The sequence below is a fragment of the Trachurus japonicus genome, chromosome 22, assembly GCF_045865225.1.
Source record: "Trachurus japonicus isolate A0001 chromosome 22, Traja_1.0".
In the NCBI taxonomy this organism is placed as follows: Eukaryota; Metazoa; Chordata; class Actinopteri; order Carangiformes; family Carangidae; genus Trachurus; species Trachurus japonicus.
This window is the reverse complement of record NC_140928.1, coordinates 18,918,295-18,939,311: the sequence shown is the minus strand read 5'-3', so window position 1 is coordinate 18,939,311 and position 21,017 is coordinate 18,918,295. Positions and strand designations below refer to the sequence as shown.

At 43.7% G+C, this 21,017-nt stretch overlaps 1 protein-coding gene across 3 annotated transcripts in view; it reads right to left on the bottom strand.

Annotated features, from left to right (window-relative positions):
* LOC146963914 (regulator of G protein signaling 6-like) overlaps positions 1 to 21,017 on the bottom strand; it is a 42,415-nt gene that overhangs the window by 11,259 nt on the left and 10,139 nt on the right. For all 3 annotated transcript variants that reach the window (XM_085766668.1, XM_085766669.1, XM_085766670.1), the window contains exons 3-7: positions 3,184 to 3,283; positions 2,258 to 2,308; positions 2,061 to 2,167; positions 617 to 668; positions 100 to 164 (exon numbers count right to left, since the gene is read on the bottom strand). In XM_085766668.1, coding sequence (XP_085622794.1) covers positions 100 to 164; positions 617 to 668; positions 2,061 to 2,167; positions 2,258 to 2,308; positions 3,184 to 3,283 — 375 coding nt within the window. The remainder of the gene's footprint in view (positions 1 to 99; positions 165 to 616; positions 669 to 2,060; positions 2,168 to 2,257; positions 2,309 to 3,183; positions 3,284 to 21,017) is intronic.

Below are 21,017 nucleotides of genomic sequence, written 5' to 3'. Positions count from 1 at the left end.
GAAATTCAGGGTGTCATCATATCATGGTCCACACAGAACGATAGAATTGAACTGAGAGCTTTTTAGCAATAAGCAAGCGCAAAATGACAGTGTACTTACAGCCTCGTAGTCAGCGAGCTCAAGCCTGGCTTTATTCTGCATGGTGCGCTTGCACAGGTAAATGGCTGGAGGGGAAAGAAAGAGAGAGAGACATGAAGAGGGCAATAGAGTTAGAGCGCTGGGTCGTTTTCCAAAGGATGGTACTCTTTTTTTTCCACTGAGGTCTCAGCTGTGTGAACCATCACTAATGAATGTTACACCGGAGCGGTTGTGTTCTGAAATAACCGGCCTGGAGTAAATGCCATGCAGAGTGCCCGAGATGTGGTCATGTCAGTGAGCGTCCCTTTGTTTTGTTAAACTAATCTCATCCCGTAGGGTCCTCTCCATGGCTGTCCCTCAGGGGGCCAGATACATTACAGGGAATGGCCCTGTGGATCGATACTCATTGAGTGTCATGAACAGATCTACAGTGTGAGCTGCGTTTGCGCTCTAGAGGAAGATCAAGAGCTGAAGGCATTAGCGAGATCTCACAGGTTCGGAGAAAGAGGAGAAAATTGATAGACAGCACGTGACTCACCATAGTCTGTGTTCTCAGGCTCCCAACAGTTAGAAGGCCAGAAGTATGGAGACTGATGAAAGCAAAGGGGGACATAAACAAAACGGTTTGGGTCAGATATTCATGTAATCAATGATACCCTTTACAATTTCCATAAGAGTCTATACATTGTCCAATATGAACATTGGAATCTCACCTCTCCTATCATCCAATCTCCCTCTGCACTTGTCTTCCGTACAAAGTCAAAAGACGACTCTTTGGTTGATAATGATCCTTGACATCCATGTGCTCAACATAACAATCTGGGGAGCAATGGTAGCTATATTCTCCCCATCCATATTTAATTGTCTATTGCAACTGATATTACACATTCAAAGTTCATTCCCGAGTCCATTAATAATGTATCACTCACATCTATCATGCATTCTTAATAACAGGGCCGAATTAGAACTTGGTGGTACTCAACCACATATTTCACTTCCACTATTATTCACAATGATAATTAGTCGAAAAGGCAAAAGGCTGATGCTGATGAATGTGCTTGTTTGAGTGTAATGAACAGAAAGGTTAATGTGCCCTCATTCAGGACTGAAATTGTAATGTCAGCTCAGAGAGGATCAAATTGATCTATGTGACTTCACATGTGCACGCACACATCCAGAGAGGAAATATGTGACAAACAACAGAAGACACATTCATTAAATCTGGGTCATCTACCAGTATAGTATCTATTTTTAGGACGAGTAAGGAAAAATACCCCCCTGTCACTATTCTTCACAGCACGGCTCTGGAGACTGGCCAATACATTTGAAATGCATCACGGACTCTTTTGAGAGGTTCTGATGACGTGGGCCTGTTGCATCACGACAACATCAGAGGAAATATTTTTAGCCGCCGCTGAATGAGCAAGTGTGACACACGCTGCCCTCCCTGCGCAGGCACAATAATGGCTTTTAATCTCGAGCAATAGAGGTGAAGATAAATGCATTCAGAGGTAGATTGAGGGGGAGGAGCAGCGTGTGGCTGGCGACAGAGGAAAGTGCAGAGCCAGCGTGCAGCCAGCTCAGTGCTTTCCCATAGACTCTGCCTACTGTATCTGGCTGGTCAGATTAGGATTCTAATGGCCAAGTCACAGTAATGAGTCATTGTGGAGCCCGTGGTCATCAGTGGGACCTGTCAAAGTTCATGCCAGATCAGATGCAGAAAAAAAAAAAAAACACCCCTCCGACTCGCTGCGCGGCTGGTCCATAGGCCCTTCTCGCTGCGTCCCACCTCCAGCCCGCAGACGCAACGTCCAGCAGGGATAGAAAGTATCGACCTTGGTGGGGTGAGTAATAGGCTTAGTACGGATTGCTCTCATTAGCACCACGCAACAAACATATCCCTCTGATAACCACCATCATCTCATATATTCAAAGGCCTTCTAACACATATCGCTCTCAGGACTCTCTGGTGGTTTCTGTACCTGAAAGCGATAAAGTGTTCCATCGTCTTTAAGCGTCAGTACGTGGTCAGAGATGGGGAAGATGTAGCCGTGTGCTGCGACCAGACTCCCCAGGTGGATGGCCTCGGCTTTTAACAAGAGAAAGAGCACACAGAGGAAGAAGAGGAGTTGGCTTTGAAATAGAGCTCCATTGTGCTTAAACGTAATGGCAGACATACCTGGATCCTCAGCGGAGAGGTTTTTCATCAGCCACTGAACAATGTCAGCCCCTGGTAGTCAGAGAAGGACATTGGTTAGAAGGAGTGTCACAGTTACACATCTGCAATAGATTCGACAAATGTTCCAATCCGTAACACAAAGTGAGCCTTGAGGATGTGTTTGTGATTTGTCTCTTTTCAAAGCTGTGGGTCACAGCCGTCAAAGCTGAGGAGGTGTCTAAATATAACATAATGTTAACAGGTTTTCAGCCCCCCCCCCCCCCCCCCCTCTCCTCTCTCTCTCTCTTTCTCTGCTCCTGGACAGCACAACATCTGGCTCGGCCTTTGAGCTTGGCAGAGAAGAGAGAGAGAGAGAGAGAGCGAGGCAGCCGGGCCTGGAGGAGCCATGTGAAGGAGTGACTCAGAAAGAGCCTCTGGGAGCGGGAGCAACCCCCTCGTCCAACACTGGTGACTCATTTCATACATAAGCACACACACACACACACACACACACACACACACACGGAAGAGTACAGTGTGTATACACACAGAAGATTGTAGACAGAAATGAAAAGGAGAAAAGTAGCTTTTCTGCGGTTGGACAAGGGCAGCCTTGCACCACAGGCACTTTCCTCAGTGGCTGGGCTCTGATCGGCAAAGACATCATCTGCCTCCAACTGTAGTAGCAGCAATTTAAATGAGCCCAAAAGGTCATATTTGCTTTACTGATTCTGACGCATCCAATCTCACCAAGCCCACTTGCTGGGTTAAGACAACAAAGCACACGCACACACACACACACACACACACACACACATGTACAGTATACACAATTATCAGCCGATCAAGTAAGAGGAGAAGGAGAAGAGGAAGTAAGAAAAACAGGGAACTGTCATACAGACACATATACAAACGCATGCACACATCTATACACACTTACTACTAACCTGATACCACACTGGGGATCTTGGAGAGGAAGCTTTTGACAGTGCGGATGGCTACACCTCCGGCTTTCTCATCTTGTATTCGTGTTACGATGTCTTCAATCTGTGGGGAAGGAGGCCTGAGATGTCATCATATTTCCCAACAAAACAACAACTCTCTCTTTACTGTAATAACAAGAAATTGGGAAACATACTCTGTAATTGTCTTATTTTCAGTTATTACAGGGGTAATTAAAAAGTAGATGTATGATTAACTTAGCAAAGTTATTGTCATGATGACTGTATGAGTTGAATTATCCAGCTGATTCAGATTAAAATTCAAAACTCAATTTTGAATCATAAAGCAGAAGTAAGCGATATTTTTGTGTTAGTATAAGTCTTAAATAGTTATATCTTCCGACAGCAATCACTTACATAGAGTGTTTGGACCAAAACACGGGTCTGTCAGTCACTCTGCTCTGCTCTGAACCGAGGAGAAAACTTTTCTCGTATCCTACAAGTTTTATCCAATGAGGAGAGAGAACGGCGTGCAGGGCTGTGTGTGCAGCCAGAGCCAGTCTGGTGCAGCCAAGGGATGCGCGTGAATGTGGCGACGTAGGGACGAGGACCAATAGATCCATAACGAGGGCGGGGGCTGCTAACTCCGTCGGCTGACAAGAAGTTATGGTGCGTTCAAGGCAACTCGTAACTCGTGATTTTTCGACCTGTGAAGTCGTACCAGTTCGATCTGGTGCGAGTTCACGGGTCGGAAGTTACGAGTGGCCGTTATAGTGACTTTCACAGGCAACAGGTCGGAGAAACACGAGTTGCGGGTTGCCTGGAACGCTACAAAGTCGTAAGTTGTGACTTGAAGCTGTAACTTACGGTTTCAAAAGCCTACCTGGAACGCAGCATTAGCCCAAACGACCGGATCGCTTACTTCTGCTTAATATTCGTGGTCTTCTGGGAAATACAAGTTAAGTAAACACTCTCCTTTTAGCTAATTAGCAGCTAAATGTTCACCAGCTGGTTGCTGACGTAGCCCATCATCTGTCAGTGCTAACATTGGTAAGATAACATTGCTAATATTGGTAATCCCACACTAGTAAGGTAAACAAAACACTAAACAAAAACAAGTTTAAATGCTCCACCACAGAACTGAGAGTCGGGTTAAAAACGTAACTTCCATAAAAACATTGATTCATGCAACTTAAATTCACAGTTAAGTTTTAAGTGTTATGAGTAGGCCACATTTTTCATTCATACATTTATGACTTTGATTTATTTGTGAAACCCAAATAAAATATTCACTTCATTTCTTTTAATCTGCATTTCCTTGGACACATCAATAGGGAGCACCAACACCAGGCATTTTATGAGACAGCTTTAAGGCTTTGGAAATAAATGTAAGAGCCAGAGGACGGAGGATTAGTGATGCTGCGGAAGTGACCTAAGGAAAGACCAATTCACATCTACACTTGTCAAGATCAAGGGTGAACCCAGACAGCTGAATTTGAACATATTTAGGGTGTGATAGAGATTTAAAGTGACACTGTTCAATGTTTCACTCATTTCAGACCTTAAAAACACAATGGCCTTGGCTCAAAGCATCAAAAGATTTTAGTTGTTTACTGAAACACCATTCACAGTATTGTTGTAGTTCCAAAGCCTCAGTTGGGGTGTTATAGCAGTAAAAAGGGGGCTTCAGGGGCTTTGGACAATTGTAAAAGGCTGTTACAGCTATTCCCCAGAGGCAGAGATAAACATCACACCTCAGACGCAGCCAGAGCCCCAAACACATCACACATCACACCACCTAAAATTAGGCACGGCACAGCTCGCCACTCGGCCACTACACAGGGGAGAACACATACAGTAAACAAGTGAACATCCAGTCACTCAAGGACATGGACCCACATGTAAACACTCGCATACAGAAATCCATATACCGTACGCTATATAGACTTGTAAACACTTGAACATAAAAACGTACTCAGCTCAGCTCAGGTCAAATATTGATGTGAACAGGCGGCGCTCTGTTGCCTGGTGGAGTCTCACTAGGAATCAATCTGCATCAAAAAAAAAAAAAAAAGATCCCGATTTTGCAAACCTAGCTGTATTATCAGCAGCCAACCAGTACAGTAGCTGCTAAGGTCCTTGTACTGGCTATTAAATTCTTTATGGCTGCCTAAGCATCTGTCTAGTAAGTGAGCACACTCAGATGTTGGCACACATACACACGCACATGCACGGAGACACATCCTGCTACAGTAATGACAAAGCTGATTAGGTGAATTTCGAGGGTTCAACTCATGAGCTTGACAACACTCTGAATTCAAAGAAGCTCCTCTCTTTCCTCTCATCCAAAGTTGACTATAGCATGATGCCTCCTTATCCCACCACATTTACAGTTGACTTCCCGTCACGATCGCAGGCACACGGCATCATGCTGTGCTCTATTACGTGCCATTCCTCTTTTTCCTCCACTGTTCATTTATCATTTAGCACGGCATATGAGTGAACTCACTTCCACTCTGGCAGGACTGGAAAACACTTCACTAAGTGTCCATGTGTAAGCTTGTGACATTGTAAATGTTTATGAGTTGTGTTTTTTTGTGTGATTTATCTTAATCTGACAGACATCTGACAGCATGTGCATCAACTTACATTCAGCAGCAGAAAACATAAATCTTTTTTTTTTCGTACTCATCAAATGTGTAAAAGCATTTCTTTGATATAAAAACTTCCTAACAGGGGCGGAGTTTAGCTCAGTTGGTAGAGCACCCGCCCCATGTGTTGGGGCTATAGTCCTTGCTGCAGGCGGCCCCGGTTCGAGTCCCGCGTCGGACGGCCCTATCCTGCATGTCATTCCCCCCATCTCTGCCTCCCATTTCCTGTCACACTCTCAACTGTCCTATCAAATAAAGGCATGAAAAGCCAAAAAATATACTTAAAAAAAAAAAAAAACTTCCTAACAACCACAGTACCACACCCTGTCTGTAGTACTCAGTCCGAAGCCTATAGAAGAAGAGGATGTAGGCCCTTCAACTCAGATTACAAATATGTTCTTTAATCTCTTGAAATGGCTGTAATAATTTTCAATGTTTTATGTCAGTGACTATTTTCAGATAGGGATTAATACACATTGGATGCAGTGAGTATCTACGGTGAATGTGCGACTGACTCAAAAGATAAACTAGAGCATCTATGTTCATGGATCACTCACTGAAAAGGTGTGTTTTTAATAGAGACAGACAACAATGGAGCTCTGAGGCTCTGAGGAGGAATAAGCTGCACAGGCAACACTTGTTAGAGGGATTAATTTATTGGTTGTTTTGGCCTTTTCACAAGATTTTTTGGCAATAAGAAGACAGAAAATTTCCTGACACATCCTTTGACTAATTTCTATGCACACTTTCTGTATTGTGTGTCTATTGTTTTATTGTGTTGGTGGTAATGCTGGGGATTTAACCAACATGTTGATAGTCATGGTTTTAAAAGGCCCATCTGCCAAGTGTATGTGTGTGTTCTCCCTACCTTACACAGAAAGTATTTGCATTAGGCAAACATTATTCCTACACTGTTCTTTCAAATGTGTGTTTTACCTGTAAAAAAAAAAAAAAGATGTGGGATTATTATGCTTCTTTTCATCTTTTTATGTTAACACATAATATTCATCCTCAGCTAATTACACCTTTATCCTTTGATTCTGCATTACTGTGTTGCTTTCAAGTGATCCCACAAAGTCCCACCAACAAAACTAAAGCATGATTTGGAGAGGGAGCGCAAAGAGAGAGTGCAGCGGGCTACGGCACATTAACTCAGCCACCATTACAATCAAATGTAATCATTCTCCGTGGCAAAAGCATTAACTGCATGATTCATACAAGCGCCCTCTAAATCTACAGCAAAATGCCCAGATGTATATGGATTTAATAACACACATAATGCAGAGCGGAGAGTCAAGAGAGAGCAGTGTGTGGCAAGACAATTACCAATCTCTCACCATAAGCTTGGGAGAGCGTCTTGGCATGAATTATTGAACATCCACTATGGAGAATTACTGCCTCGACTCTGTTGATAAATCTCTCACAGGACTGCAGCGGGGACAGAGAGAGAGAGCTGCATCTGCCCTCTGCGTTTGTGATCATAGCCTTGGTATTTCAGGCCTGCTTTTCGCCTACATGTGAGTATAAACAGTTTTACATGAGCACAATCAGGTCCACAACAGATTAGCTCTGAAACACCACAATCTTCCCTTTGAGGACAAACCTTCCAAGCAAAAAACAACAGGGGAAAAGCTTTGAAATCAGCTGCGTTTCGATCCAACTCTGAAGGACTCCCCAAATCCCCTGGGACACAACAACATGGAAAGGATTAAGTCCTTTTGTTCTCATGTAATAATGGACCTTGGACTATAGCAGCATAAAAAGAAGGACTCATTATCTCCCTATAGGATGACAGGAGACAAGAAGTACTTGGAACAGCTATAGAAAGTGCACATGGTATCTCTTGGATGTACAAGCTAATGGTGTTTGCAGCTTGCTCTGAGGGGTTTTTGAGAGCTGAACATTGCTGCTAGCCTGCGATAACAGCACTTTGCCCCGAGCCACCGAGCTCTATAAATGATTATCAGAAGAACACTTGTGTATCTTGCCACTGTATGTTTGCATTTGTGACACCCGTGTGTTCAGAATCGTACCAGTACTCGACTGTGTATTTGCCTGTGTGCGGTGTGTCCATCTTATCTTTTATAGCTCCGAGGGCAGCGCTAGCTCTCTGCACAGCACATGTGGGAGGCTAAAGGTTTATGGAGATTGTGAAGCTGCAGCTACAGGTGATGGAGATGTGGGCTATAGCAAGAAACTAAGCATTTACTCCATATTGATTAACATTAAAGGAAAAGTCTCTGCACTGACATGTCTTAAACAAGATGTCACTACTTCTTGTAAAATGGTTCTGTAATTGGGGCTTAACGAAGTGAAATAAAACTATGTAAATGGGAGCGTCAGTGACAAAAATAACCATAAAATAAATGCGAGCCAGTGCTGTTAAGAATGGAAACAATCACTTCTCCTACTAATTGAAACCCCGTGCCCCCTATTTTTTTCCTCCAAAAATGGCCACAGATGAAGCTATTAAAAACTGGCCCAATCTTCAGAAATGAGACCACTGCTGCAAGAAGATGGATCGGGCAGTAGCAGCGCCATTAATGATTCAGCAGTCATCAGCGGGCTCAGACTCACTTGTCATTGTTGAAAGACATTTGGGTCTGTGAGGAAAAACGACCAGTGTCCAGGTGACGGGTGAAAAGATACATTTCTGGCGTGGAGGTAATTATGATGAGTCGCTGGAAGGTGAAGATGAAATAGTGATGAGGCTTTGAAGAGTTCTCAAGTTTGCAAAGTCATCCTAACTCTTAAAAAAGCCCTGATGCCTGTGCCAGGTTGTATACTTGACTTGTTTATGATTAAAAATGAATAATAAGAGAGGAATTTGATGTCATATATTTACAATCAAATCCTCATGAGAAATCTCTTCCCTGCTGCAAACCTCTGAGAAAAGGAATACATTTTTATCAGTGACCTTCTACAATAAAAGGAAACACAGTAAATGGTTATGCATATGACCTTAATAGAAAAATGCTGCATATACTCGGTTGGATGATACAAAGACATTTCAGTCTTACTACAGAGGTTTATCGCTCCTTCACAACATTGTCCAAATTCACATCCACATCTGTCTCCACACTCACTGAAGCTGTGTCCTCTGAATTAAAAAAAATCTGAGCATATATATATAATATATTGTATATATATATAACATATTGCCTTCAATTTAAAATAATATCCATATAGGGCCAGAACAAGGAAATAGCTTTTCCTGTGGGGAAGTGAGTGTTTCTTTCAGTAGCACCTCAGATGTGTCAGCCAGATGGTGAGTACAACTGGACTCAGCACTCTGCAATTCAAGCTTTAAATCCTGAACTTGATGTGTTTGCATTAATACAGCCTATTTTTAGTTTGGAGACAGTATTAACAGAATAGTTGTTATTTCTATTGCTTCGCAGTATTACTACACCACTCTCTTTACTTTGCCTTCTCATTTGGCCATAAGTCAGTTGCTGTGTCAATTAACTCAGGCCTAGATGCACTGTTTTGCTTTGCCTTGCTCGTACAAACTGCTTTTATACACTTTAAATTAATTCATCGCCTCAAAGCACTCCTAAATTGCACACTCTCTTTTCACATGTTGTTTGGATTGCTGACTGCTGCAGGGTGTTGGAGCGATGTCTGGCCTTAAATTTTAACTCTCTACTGTACCTTCACAGTGTGCGACTGGGGCTGTGGTTGCACCGAGCCTCCACTGGAGCACACAACAGAAGATCTGCCCAATGCATTTGTGAGAGTGTTGCTGTCATAAGCCTTATATTCTACAGTAAGGCCACTGGGATAGTAACCCAGTCTGCAGCATTTATTTTGGACTTATATACTTATATTCATTATATATACTTCCCGAGCTCATTCCTATTTTCTAAAACAGACAAGCTACAATTTTCCCAACCGCAAAATTGTGTTCATGATTTATTGTTAACAAGCCACCTCATGTCATAAATAACATAGAAAAATGTGAAATAATTGCACATACTCTATATTCAATAGTTGGAGTCCTGTCCTGGCTGATGACGCACTGGGAAGTAAATTTTCCAAAGTACATAAAGTGTCACACCACACTTTTTTTTTCTTTCTTTTTTGTGGGTGCCATTTTGACCTCTGTGCCATACTGGGTGCATAATTAAGTGAGTTCCAGCTGGTGTGTGGTGCCCCGGGGAACGAGGTGAGAATAAATCCTGCTGGAGAGACAACTGACACCCACACCACCCACACATACCCCAAAGTTGCTTAGCATGCCAAGTCATGATGAGGAAGCTCTGAGAGCTTCTCTGGGTCTGACACACCAGGAAGAGAGAGAGGCAGAAACACAAGTAGCTACACAGCAGATGAAGCAATGCTTGAAAACTTATGACACTTTGGAGAATGAACCACATTTGCAAATACTGTACTACGTATATCACACAGCGTGCATGGCCGTGGATGCAGCTTGTGCTTACAGTAGGAACACATGCACAAAAGCACAAAACAGTTGCTCCAAACCTCTGGGCGATTCACCTGCCATGTCTGATATTGCATTTCAGTGAAGCATCGACTTCGTCCTAACGCTTCTGAAAGAGACACATTCAGTGATCCATCTCTTCTCCAAATTGCCATCTCCACAGGAATGCCCTGTAGGGGAAGCCTTTTTCTTTCCTGCAATAAACAACTGTTTTCCTATCAGGCCGTGCAGCCTTTTACACTCCAGCGAAGCCATTTTGTCTTCTGCCAATACCTTTCATAATCTGTTTTTCCTGTGATCATTAGCGGCAAGTGCATTGCAAATGCAATAAAGTTAATTGTTTGAATGTGGAGAAGAGGAATCCTATTCACTCATCATTTTGAGAAAATCCTGCTGAAGGTTAAATGAACGCTAGAGCACATCTTTGTGTTGTGCTGCCTAATGGGCTCTTCAGGGCTTCTCAAGGATGAGGCAACACATTAGAACTATTAGGGAGCCATCTTAGTTTCCTTTCAGTAAACATGGAAATACAGTAACGTATTGTAGATGTTCACTATATTCATCTAATTTTACCAACCAGCTCCTGCAATTCAATCCAAGTGTCCAGTGACATTCCTTCCTCATGTCAGGTGTTCCCCTGTGGATCCATGTGTAATTTAGGCACATACCAGGCATTAACAGCTACTTTAGCCTGAGTGGTCAGAACACAATAGAGACCCTGCCCTGACAAAGAGGCCCAGAGGTACACCGCTGTACGGAGAGTCCAATTAGCCACTGCTTGATTGCCCGCCCAGCTGGATGCTCCTCAGGGGGGGGGACATGCAGAAGCATCAGGCTGTGATGCTGCACGTCACTTTCAACCAATCAGGACCATATGTTGGGACAGAGAGTGTTGATGAGGGTGTTTGTCTCTTGTTTGAGCCAGTTGAGGATTCCTCACTGGTAAGGTAGCTGACGCGGATATGTTATGGAGATTTCAGCAACGGGATGATGGTCACTGTGGGACTCAGTGTGTGTGTGAGTCAGCTTACATTCTCCATCTCTATGGCAACACAGTGGCAAGAGGAGAGAAGCAATTAAAAGTTTGTCAAATTCAGCTCCAGCACGGGCAGCACGCCAGCTTGACTAAATTACAATTACAGATCGAGCTCTTTGGTACGACAGGGATAATCTTGTTGTCGGTGCTTTCTGACTCTTTTTTTAAAGAAAAAAAAGAGGATTTAACAAGTTTCCTTTATGTTCTTCAATATCAGTCAAAAGGAGATGCTTAAAAATCAAAGCATGGCTACAATTCTTGTGGGCAAAGTGCAAATGAAACACCACTAAGCTAAGACAGGCTCCACTCAGGAGAGTATAAACCTACCCACAAACCACACTGACTCATTAGGTCACCTTTCTGTTGATGAGACTCAAGGAGGACAGAAAAAGATCTCCTCTCTTGTAAATGTCTGTTGTTAGATACTCCACGGGTTGCTAAGGGCTTGAGTGCAGGGAAAACAGGAGTCGGCTGCTCCTCTGAATAGATAGCCCACTCTAAAACAAAGTGCCCTGTGCAGATACAGGGGGGGGGGCACTTTCCAAAAGAGACACTGTCTGAAATGAAGGACATCAGCGGCGGCCACACGTTCGATGTTTCGACGTGGCTGGTGCTGGAGTGTGAGTTTATAACTGTGCTGTTGTTATTGCATGTCAGAAATGAACCGCAGCAACAGCAACACGCTGCAAAAGGTCACTTTTATTCCAGTGGGAGAGAGTCACATTACCTGCAGTTCACTCCTCTGCACGATTCACCTTAAAGAGCTCTCGCTGACACCAATTTACATGCAGGGAAGTTGCCTTCACTGCAAACACTTCCAACATCACCTGCATGTTGAGTGCCTGTGGGACTCTGTACAGCCTCGTACTCTAATGAGGTTCAGTATCTTTACATCAACCGGTCTGTAATTTGGGAAGAAAAGCAAAGGAAGGGTAGCTACATGTGGAGTTACCAAAAAAAAACAAAAGAGGGAATGGTGGGATGCGACAGACTGCACCAGACGGAAAGCATCTGCTGCTATCTGCCTGATCGTCAGTTTCAAAGTAAGAACTTTACTTGATAAAACTTGATAAAACCCTCTCTGGGTAAGAACCCAGAGAGGGTTTTATCATCATTTATCAGCTTTTTATTTCCTCACCCAGCCACTGCTGTCCTTCAGTCGCTCGGTAATGAGAGGAATCATAGTCTCGCCTCTTAGTCACAGCATGCCCACTGTTATACAAGACCCGGGTAAGATGCTAAACTGTGAAAGTGAAAATCAACAATGGTGTGACATGTCAGGTGAGAGGCAGTGGATAACACTGTCTATTTTGAGGGTGCTCACAGTTTAAAGCCCCTCTGGGAGCCTCAGACTGGGCACAATCCTCCCCGCTGCTGCCAATTTAGGAGCTCAGTGGCCTGTGGAAGCTACTCTTACTTACTATCACTGTCAGTGTGTGAGAGGTGACATTGAATTCATGTTCAGTTTGAATCTTTTCAACTTTCTTGATCAATATATCTTCATCTTGGCCTCCTATCTGGGGCACTGCACCAGTAATAATATCTACAGGAGATTGGTTTGAGGTGGTAATATCTCAGGACCATCTGTCTATCTTTGATGTTGGCATCATCCCCTGACACTCGACTCCTGCCCATCCTATTCCTTGAGGCCTGGTGGTAATTGGGTTAGAGAAAGAGAGGAGAGAGGAGAGAGGAGAGAGGAGAGAGGAGAGAGGAGGCGTCATCAAGCCCAGGTTTGCCTCGGCCCTCGATGGGCCCACAAGCCTGTTCTTGATGTCTGAGACACAGGAGACAGAAAAACTCTCTCATCACAGAGTTTACTCATCTCTAAAGAGGAGGAGAGGAGAGGAGAGGAGAGGAGAGGAGAGGAGAGGAGAGGAGAGGAGAGGAGAGGAGAGGAGAGGAGAGGAGAGGAGAGGAGAGGAGAGGAGAGGAGAGGAGAGGAGAGGAGAGGAGAGTGGGTGCCTCGATGAAGGATTTACGCTTCACAAGTCAACAACTTAACTCCTTCCTTTCAATATTTACACCAGTCAGAGCTCGTCATTTCCTCTGGCTGTCTAATCAATGTCTTCCCCGGCTGAACCTTTGATGCGTGATATTTGATAGGCCTGACGCAACCACAAAAGGCATGGAGCCAGCATCTGAAGCAGTTATTTGAGATGACAAGACGTGTTCTCTAGTAACAATAAAATGCAAGTGGTGGGCAGATCCAACCTCTCCCATCAACACGCATTTCCGTCCATTACAATACACACAGATGGTTATTTTAGCCTGTCATTACTAAACTGTTGAATGGGTAAGGCGTGTGTGTGTATGTGCGTGCATGCATGTGTGAAGCATATATATGCAGGCACTTGCAGCCAAATGATGCATCACTTATAATCAGCTTATAGCTAACTATATAATTCATCTGATTCAAAGGAATGCTTTTTTTTTCTTTCTGCTTTATATCATGATACCATACCACCATCTGCTCCTAATTCCTTCTGTCTCCTGGGACATGTTGTGTTTCAATCAACTGCACATTTCATACCTCATCTTAAAAAATTATACTGGTTCTCAGCTCTGTTTCTCCTGTGCTCCTGCACTCACATGCAATCAGTGAGTAAGAGAGGCCCTTGACCTTTTGAGGCGCATGGATTTCCTGTCTTGCAACTGGTATAAGAGAGAGTTTTTTTTATAGCTCCACTGTGTATCATTAAGCCTCACAGCCCTCATCCGCCCCCTTTTCCACCGACATGGTCCTACTGTCACCCACACACCGCTGTTACCGCCGACCTGACGTTCTTATTAACTGCAGAGTGTGAGAATGCTGACAGGCTTTTAGGGGCAAGGAGTGTTACTGTGACAACACAGGGACTAAGTGAAAAGGCCTGTTATGAAAGAGAGAAGAGGCGGAGCGGAGTACAGAGGAGGATGGGTGAGAGGGTGGGGTGGGGTGGGAGGGCTGGCTGCCTCTGGACCCTCTCTGCGTAACTCACGCCAAGCCAAACCTATACTGTCAGTGAGCGCCGACAGTTGTGTGTGCAGCGCGGCGCAGCATTAAGATATTTTCTTCTCAGAGCATCATTTCCAGTCTGGTGAGGTGCTATGAAAACAACTCTGTTCTTGCCTGGGTGACAGATTTCCAATACTGGCAATAAAGTCTTGTTACTTCCAACTCGCAGGTACAGGTAATGAAATTGGCGCGGCTGGGCTGACATGAGGAGGGAGAATCTCATCTCGCGCTGCCACGGGGCAGCAGGCAGCACCACACACCTGTAATGTGTTTTGCTGAAAAATCTGGGTCCCCTGAGGGACAACTCCACTTCCTGTCAGAGGAGATGCCACACTGTCATCCTCTCCCTCACGCACCACTCCTCCTATTACCATGCTGTAATCGTCTCTTAATGAAACTGAATGAGGCCTGAAGTGGCCTGAGGAAGCTCCTCACAATTGCATCACAGGGAGGGAAAAAGTGTTTAATAACAGGATGTGTGTCAGCGATGTGTTACCTGAAAGGCTGACTGACTGACTGACTGAATGAATGATAGAATCAATAGATAGTAAAGCCTTAACACTACAATAGGGCTGTTTTATGGCATCAAATTCTTACTCCCTGTTGATTGATTATCTATAATGTCAACAGACCACCTTTAGTGCTGGCTAATACTGTACATTTACTCGTAAATCTTTTATTCTTTCTCCTCAGGGGAGCCAAAAATGAACCATCTATTATGTCTGCAAAGCTAGAATTTGCAACCTAACATCACACCCCCTTGAATTATTGAATAGGCTTCCTAGAAAGGGACTAGCCATGCTTTGTGATCTAATATCCTCTCAACATATTTCAAAATGAAGTGGAGTGTCCTTTTCTGTTTTCATTCCGGGCTGTATACTATCTGTGCGTGACAGCTGGCTGTAATTTAGCGAGATTTTGCGAAGGCGATTTGCTCTGCCACACCTGCTTTAGGACTTTGCACATCAGAATTGTCTAGTTATTTCCTGCACAACATCAGCCGTTGAAAGCACTTTTTCTGAACAGGGATTAGGATATTCCTATCACAACCTATGAATAAAATATCACAGAAAGAATAACTAAAAGAATTTCACTAGACAAGAAACAGACAGGGAAAAACAAGTGATTCTGACAACCCAAATATTTCTCACCGCGCCGATGCAGTGCAAAGTTTGCAGATTGTCATCTCCTCCTTTTTCGAGTGGCAGGACACTGATGACCTTGTATTATCGAGATAAAGCTCTGCCAAGCCTGAGACACTGAGGGCAAAAAAGTCACGATCTGTAAGATGTAAAGATTGAACATCTGCTAATGCACCTTCTTCCCTATCCAAGTGCATTCATAATTAATAGATCCTGATGTGAACATAAATTCATGCTAAGGATTATAACTTTCTTAAAATAGCGGCAGCTTTGTTAACCAAGCGTCTTCTATGGAATGCAATAAAATAGCTTTTATGCCACTGAGGTTGAATGTCATATATTTAAGCTCTAGAAGATGGTGGTTTAGCTAACAGTATTATACTGTATGCAGAAGGATTGAGCAAACTGTACTGTATGACCAATCTGGAGCCTTTCTATAAAATGGACACAACTACACTGTATGCTCAGCAATGAGTATTGTGTGGACCAACAATCTGAAGTTCAGAAATTGAAACAGAGATACTCCAGTGACACATGGTTACACAGACATTTTGAGAGGTTGACTTTCAGTCAGAGTTTCAAGCAAGCTCACACAAGTTCCAGACATTTTGGGTGGCAGGCTGAGGAGTTCTCCACCAAGTGAGAAGAAGCTTTCCTCCCACTGTCTCCCTGATTTCTCTCCACAATGTCTTGTCTTGTATTTTGCAATTTTTTGGGCTGACTTTCTTCAAAGGTCTTCACAGTGAGTTAGTCTCAAATTATAGTTTTCTGCATCTGATTGGCTTCATGGGTCATGCATGATGTAAATTTACCTGTGTTTTCAAGAAACACTGTTCGTTCAACCACTTGTAGCTAGCTGATAATGTTTAGTAAGCGGCTACAAAACCGTAGCCTGGCTGCTTGTTGATGTACAATGACTTTGATGTTTGGTTACAAGGGCTAGAGAGATGGAAAGCCCCTTTGACTGAACTATTGATACAAGTTTTGTTCTTTCGATGAGGAGTTAATCATTAAATTAGGCCTACTTTTTTTGATGAATAATAAGTCCAACCACAGGCTTCTTTGTCAGTCATTCCTAAATCATCGCCCCACTGGAAAACTGATTAAATGTCAGCCATGTGGCCTGTTGGACCGAGGTTGGCCCCCAGAACCCAAACCAACAGCAGATGACCAGCACTTCATCAACCTCTACTGTGGAAAAAAAGAAATCACACACTCATGAATGTACATGAGCTCCTTGCTGCCAGCTGCGCCACGTTAAGGAATAGGCAATAACCATGTTAGCTTCTTCTCATGTTACCACCCTCCTGCTGCGGCGTCACTGCCCTCCTCCCTCTCTGGCCATAGCCTTCTAATGATTATTGCAAGCTTAAAAGCTTCCCCACTCCCTTACTACTTTCTATTTGGTTGTTGAAGACCAATTTCCATTTAAAGCAAATGCAGTGGTGTCAAATTCATTGCTGGGTGTATTGGAGTGTCTAAATGAATTAAGCTCATGTTGCCTGACACGTGTAAGTAGCTGAGGAGGAAGGTGCACCTGCAATCTGAATGTAAAAAAATGTAAAAGCAAATGCAGCCAAGCTCAGAAAGACTACAGACCAGGTTCTGCATTCTCTACTGCCGAGGTTTCTTCACTCACTCAGTCTGATGAAAGTAATCGCGGCTTTGTTATGGATTTGGCCTCTTACATATGAGTTATTGACAAAACAATTGGAGTGGAAACAGGAGTCGGCGCGCAGCAAGGTCTCCCACAAGGACATTTCTATTATTTTCAAGCCGAAGAGGAAGAGAGAAGAAAATCTGCCACTGATTATCTTGCTTACTCACATAACGTCAAACAGTGCAGGCTCCCAAATATCATGGATTCACGTCTGAAACCTCCCTGCATGCCAGAGGATAGATCTGTCATTTTTGACAAATTAGTTGTTTAGACCTTTTATGACTCTGGCTGTGACTGAACCGGACAAACACACAAGGGCATTTCAGTCATTTGTCCAATTAATTTTCTAAATGTGGGGTTGAGTTGTAGTGACAGGGTGCAGCTTAACTAAAAAAATCCTGAGGGGCGATGTTACAGAGTGAGGGTGGTCTGCTGTGAGCCAAGGTTGGGAGGGGATGTGGTTCTGGGGGGGCGTGCAGGTCCCACGATCAGTAGGACTGAGGCAAAATGCCCTCCTCCTCCTCCGAGCGCCGTCCAGTCAGACAAGCTGCAGCTGGACAGGCTGATTAACATTTGGGGCCTGGGTGACTCATCCCTGCCTCAGCGTCAACCCAGAGACAATTACACAGAGTCACACCACTCCATCGTTACCTGTGGTCCAACAGTCTGTCTCCCGCTCATCTGAGTCAGACCGTCTATTTTAGGGGGAGCTCATTTCAATCTATCAACCTATCAGATGTGTCTGTAAACAATACGAATGGGAGAGTTGGCAGATGGTGCTGCAATTAGAGTACATTAGTAAGTGTTGTTGATCAGCATATTTCATTGGCAATCTTCATGGCGTGACAAGCCGTATACTTTACTGTATTATGCTCTTTGTCTTTGTCAGAAGTAATCGGCTGCCATTTGAATTCTGCATGAGAGGGAGACTAGATTCCTCTGTTATTTTTCATTCTTTGAGAACTTCTTCTAAGCCTGTCTAATGAAGCATTCAGAGATTAAAACATGAAATATCTTGTAATCGGGCAGCCGTTTTCTCATGAGCAAACCATACTTCATCAGCTCTATTCAGCATATTGAGAACATTCTCGTCATCGGCTGGTCCTCCAACTCAGGGACAAAATGTACCACCAAGAGGGGGAAAAAAAGACTGTCAGCAGTGACAAAAACTCCCTTTTCTTTCCTTCTTTGATTAGTATTGTAGTCAGAGTGAAAATGGGACAGGGGGGGGCGTGGAGCATTTCTAGACAAGATCCCCCGAGGTTTGAATAAGTCAGAGTTAAAGTTGCAGCTGAAATTGAATCTTGAAAAAGATAAAGTTGAGATTAAGAGAAGGAGTGGAGCAGCAGTGGCACGGTCAGAAAATTAAATATATCACTGCCTTAAGATGCACATGTATCTGAGAATTTATTCTACTTAACATTAAAAGAGTTCACAGACTAGTGAATTTCACCATGTGGCAACTCTACACTTTGGGTCATCATCTATGATTATAAGAGTATTGGCTTTTATTGTTTCTCTAAAGTTGTTATTTTTCAGGACAAATAAACCCTCTTCTCCTTCATCCTTAATACTCAATCAGCTATTAAATTTTCATCAGCTGAATTGAGTAAAAGCAGACTTACGGCTCATTCTGCACACACGCTGCATGCACAAATGATTCGGTTAGCCACTTTAATGACCACGCTCATCAGCGTTGGATGCTACTGCACCCTTGAAAACTAGATCAGTTCACAAAGTTAATCCATCTCTGTGGCTTAATGATGCAGCACCATTGTAAAAAAAAAAAAAGAAAAGAAAAGAAAAGAAAGGGCAGAGAAGCTTAACACAATTAGAAAGTTAAAAGACAAGAGTGTATACTAAAGGCAGGTACCCTACAATCATGTCATGATTAGTGTCAGAAATCTTCTCAAGAAAGTTAAAGGCCGCCAAATGCAAATCAAATATTGCAAGTACAAGATATATCATGGGCACAATAAGCAATCAACACCATGACTGAGGATTTCCACCTTGGAAATATTGTGAATTAATGACAGTGTTGTAAAAAGAGAGAGAGAAAAAAAAAAAGGATTTTCATCCATCATGTACTCATACAGTACTCACTCACTCACTCACTCACTCACTCACTCACTCACTCACTCACTCACTCACTCACTCACTCACTCACTCACTCACTGTGGGACTGTAATGGCTCGTTCTCCTCTTACATCCTTTTTTTTTTTTTTTTTTTTTGTTAATTCAGTGTGTCAACGCTACCACAGGGCTACAGTTTGCCCAGCGTGTCACTGCTGTCAAACATGTCAGAGTGTCACCCGAAGGCACCGAGCACCAGCAGCTTTTAACATACTAATGTCAGAGCCGGTTCCAATAAAACCATTAGTATTTACAGAACACGATGGATGACACAAGAGTTTATTCTTTATCAGCATTATCAACAGCAGTTTAACCGGCCAACAGTTAATTCTCAGATGCTATTAACCCAAAGAGAGTTAATGAAGATTTGTATCCTCTCCAAGTCAATTGCTGTAATTGTATATATATTGCCAGTTATTCCAATATCATCGACTCTGTGCCTCAGTGTCCTGGAGAGAGACTGAGGTTATTCAGAGTACAGTGGGAGGTTTTTAAGGCGTACTCCAGCACTAGTGCAATTCCGAGCAATCTTTTCAGGCTGCGATAAGTGGGAGGCTCAAGCTCCCTATTAACATCACCCTATGCAGGCATAGTCCCAATAAGATGCACAGAGACACTAGCTGCTTTATTAAACTGGCTCCTTTAAGGGCATATTGTCAGTATTTGTGCAAAGACAGAGGGAGACCAGAGAGGCACTGGCACATGGAAGGACTTTCCTCACTGGAGAAAAGCCTTTTATTTCAGTCACAGTGATTCTCTGTGGATGAGGTGAATAATCCTGTCAACACAGTGCTCAGGCTGCCACAACACTGTGAATTATTATCCAATTATGATTTATGTTTCATTGAACTTCCAGGATTTTCACGTATTGGTCCTGCTGCTTTACTGGAAGGAAGAGACAGGCCGGCACATTAAACAGACAGGAGCTGCTTATATAAGAGATAACGCTTTGCACTGTTACTGTTGTTTTATCTTATTGACCCAACTAGGAAAGCAACCCACACTGGCACTTAGCATACAGGCACACAGGCTTCAGCGTGACCCTGATAGTTCAGCCCATACCAGCGCCTCAGATAAAGGCTCCCATGGTGCAAGTGGGGATGGTGTTAAAACGGTCATACATGATAAAGCACTGGGAGAATTCGTCCCCACAGCTGTAGAGGTGATATGCAGAGCGTCCGGCCAGACCGCGCTATCTTAAGTGCACAGAGGAAACAGCCAATCGTGGCCCCACAGACACCTCGGATGGAGGTTAGTGGTAAAAGGAGGAGAGATATTCCCTCCACGGGCCCCAGGGACACGTGAGAGAGAGAAGAGAGTGTGACTCATGAGCGGCAGCGAGAAGACAGGCGGACGAGCTCCCTCCTGACCAGCACCACTGCAGCGCCTCAGTCCTCTTCAAACTCAGCCAGCTGTCAGGCCCCACCGGTAGGAGAATGGATGTGATGTGGGAGTTTGCCATTTGCAGTAATTTCATCTTCTCTTGCCACTCAAGGGAGAGTCAGCGTCTAACCGGCAGCGTGATTGCTGTAATTTTAGACATATTTCCAGCATTTCCATATCATCGGCTCTGTAGGAGTTGGAGTGAACTCCCTCTGTGTTCTGTCTGAAAAATCAACCTAAACCTAACTCAGACAGCGGCTGACGTGGATGCCGTTGCCGTGAGAGGTTAACGTTGACATTGACAGTAATTTCTCCTCCTCCTGCCACTCTGGGTCTGTTAGATTCAACGTCTATCCAGTCGGCAGGAGAGACACAGGTGTGAGAACTTCTCTT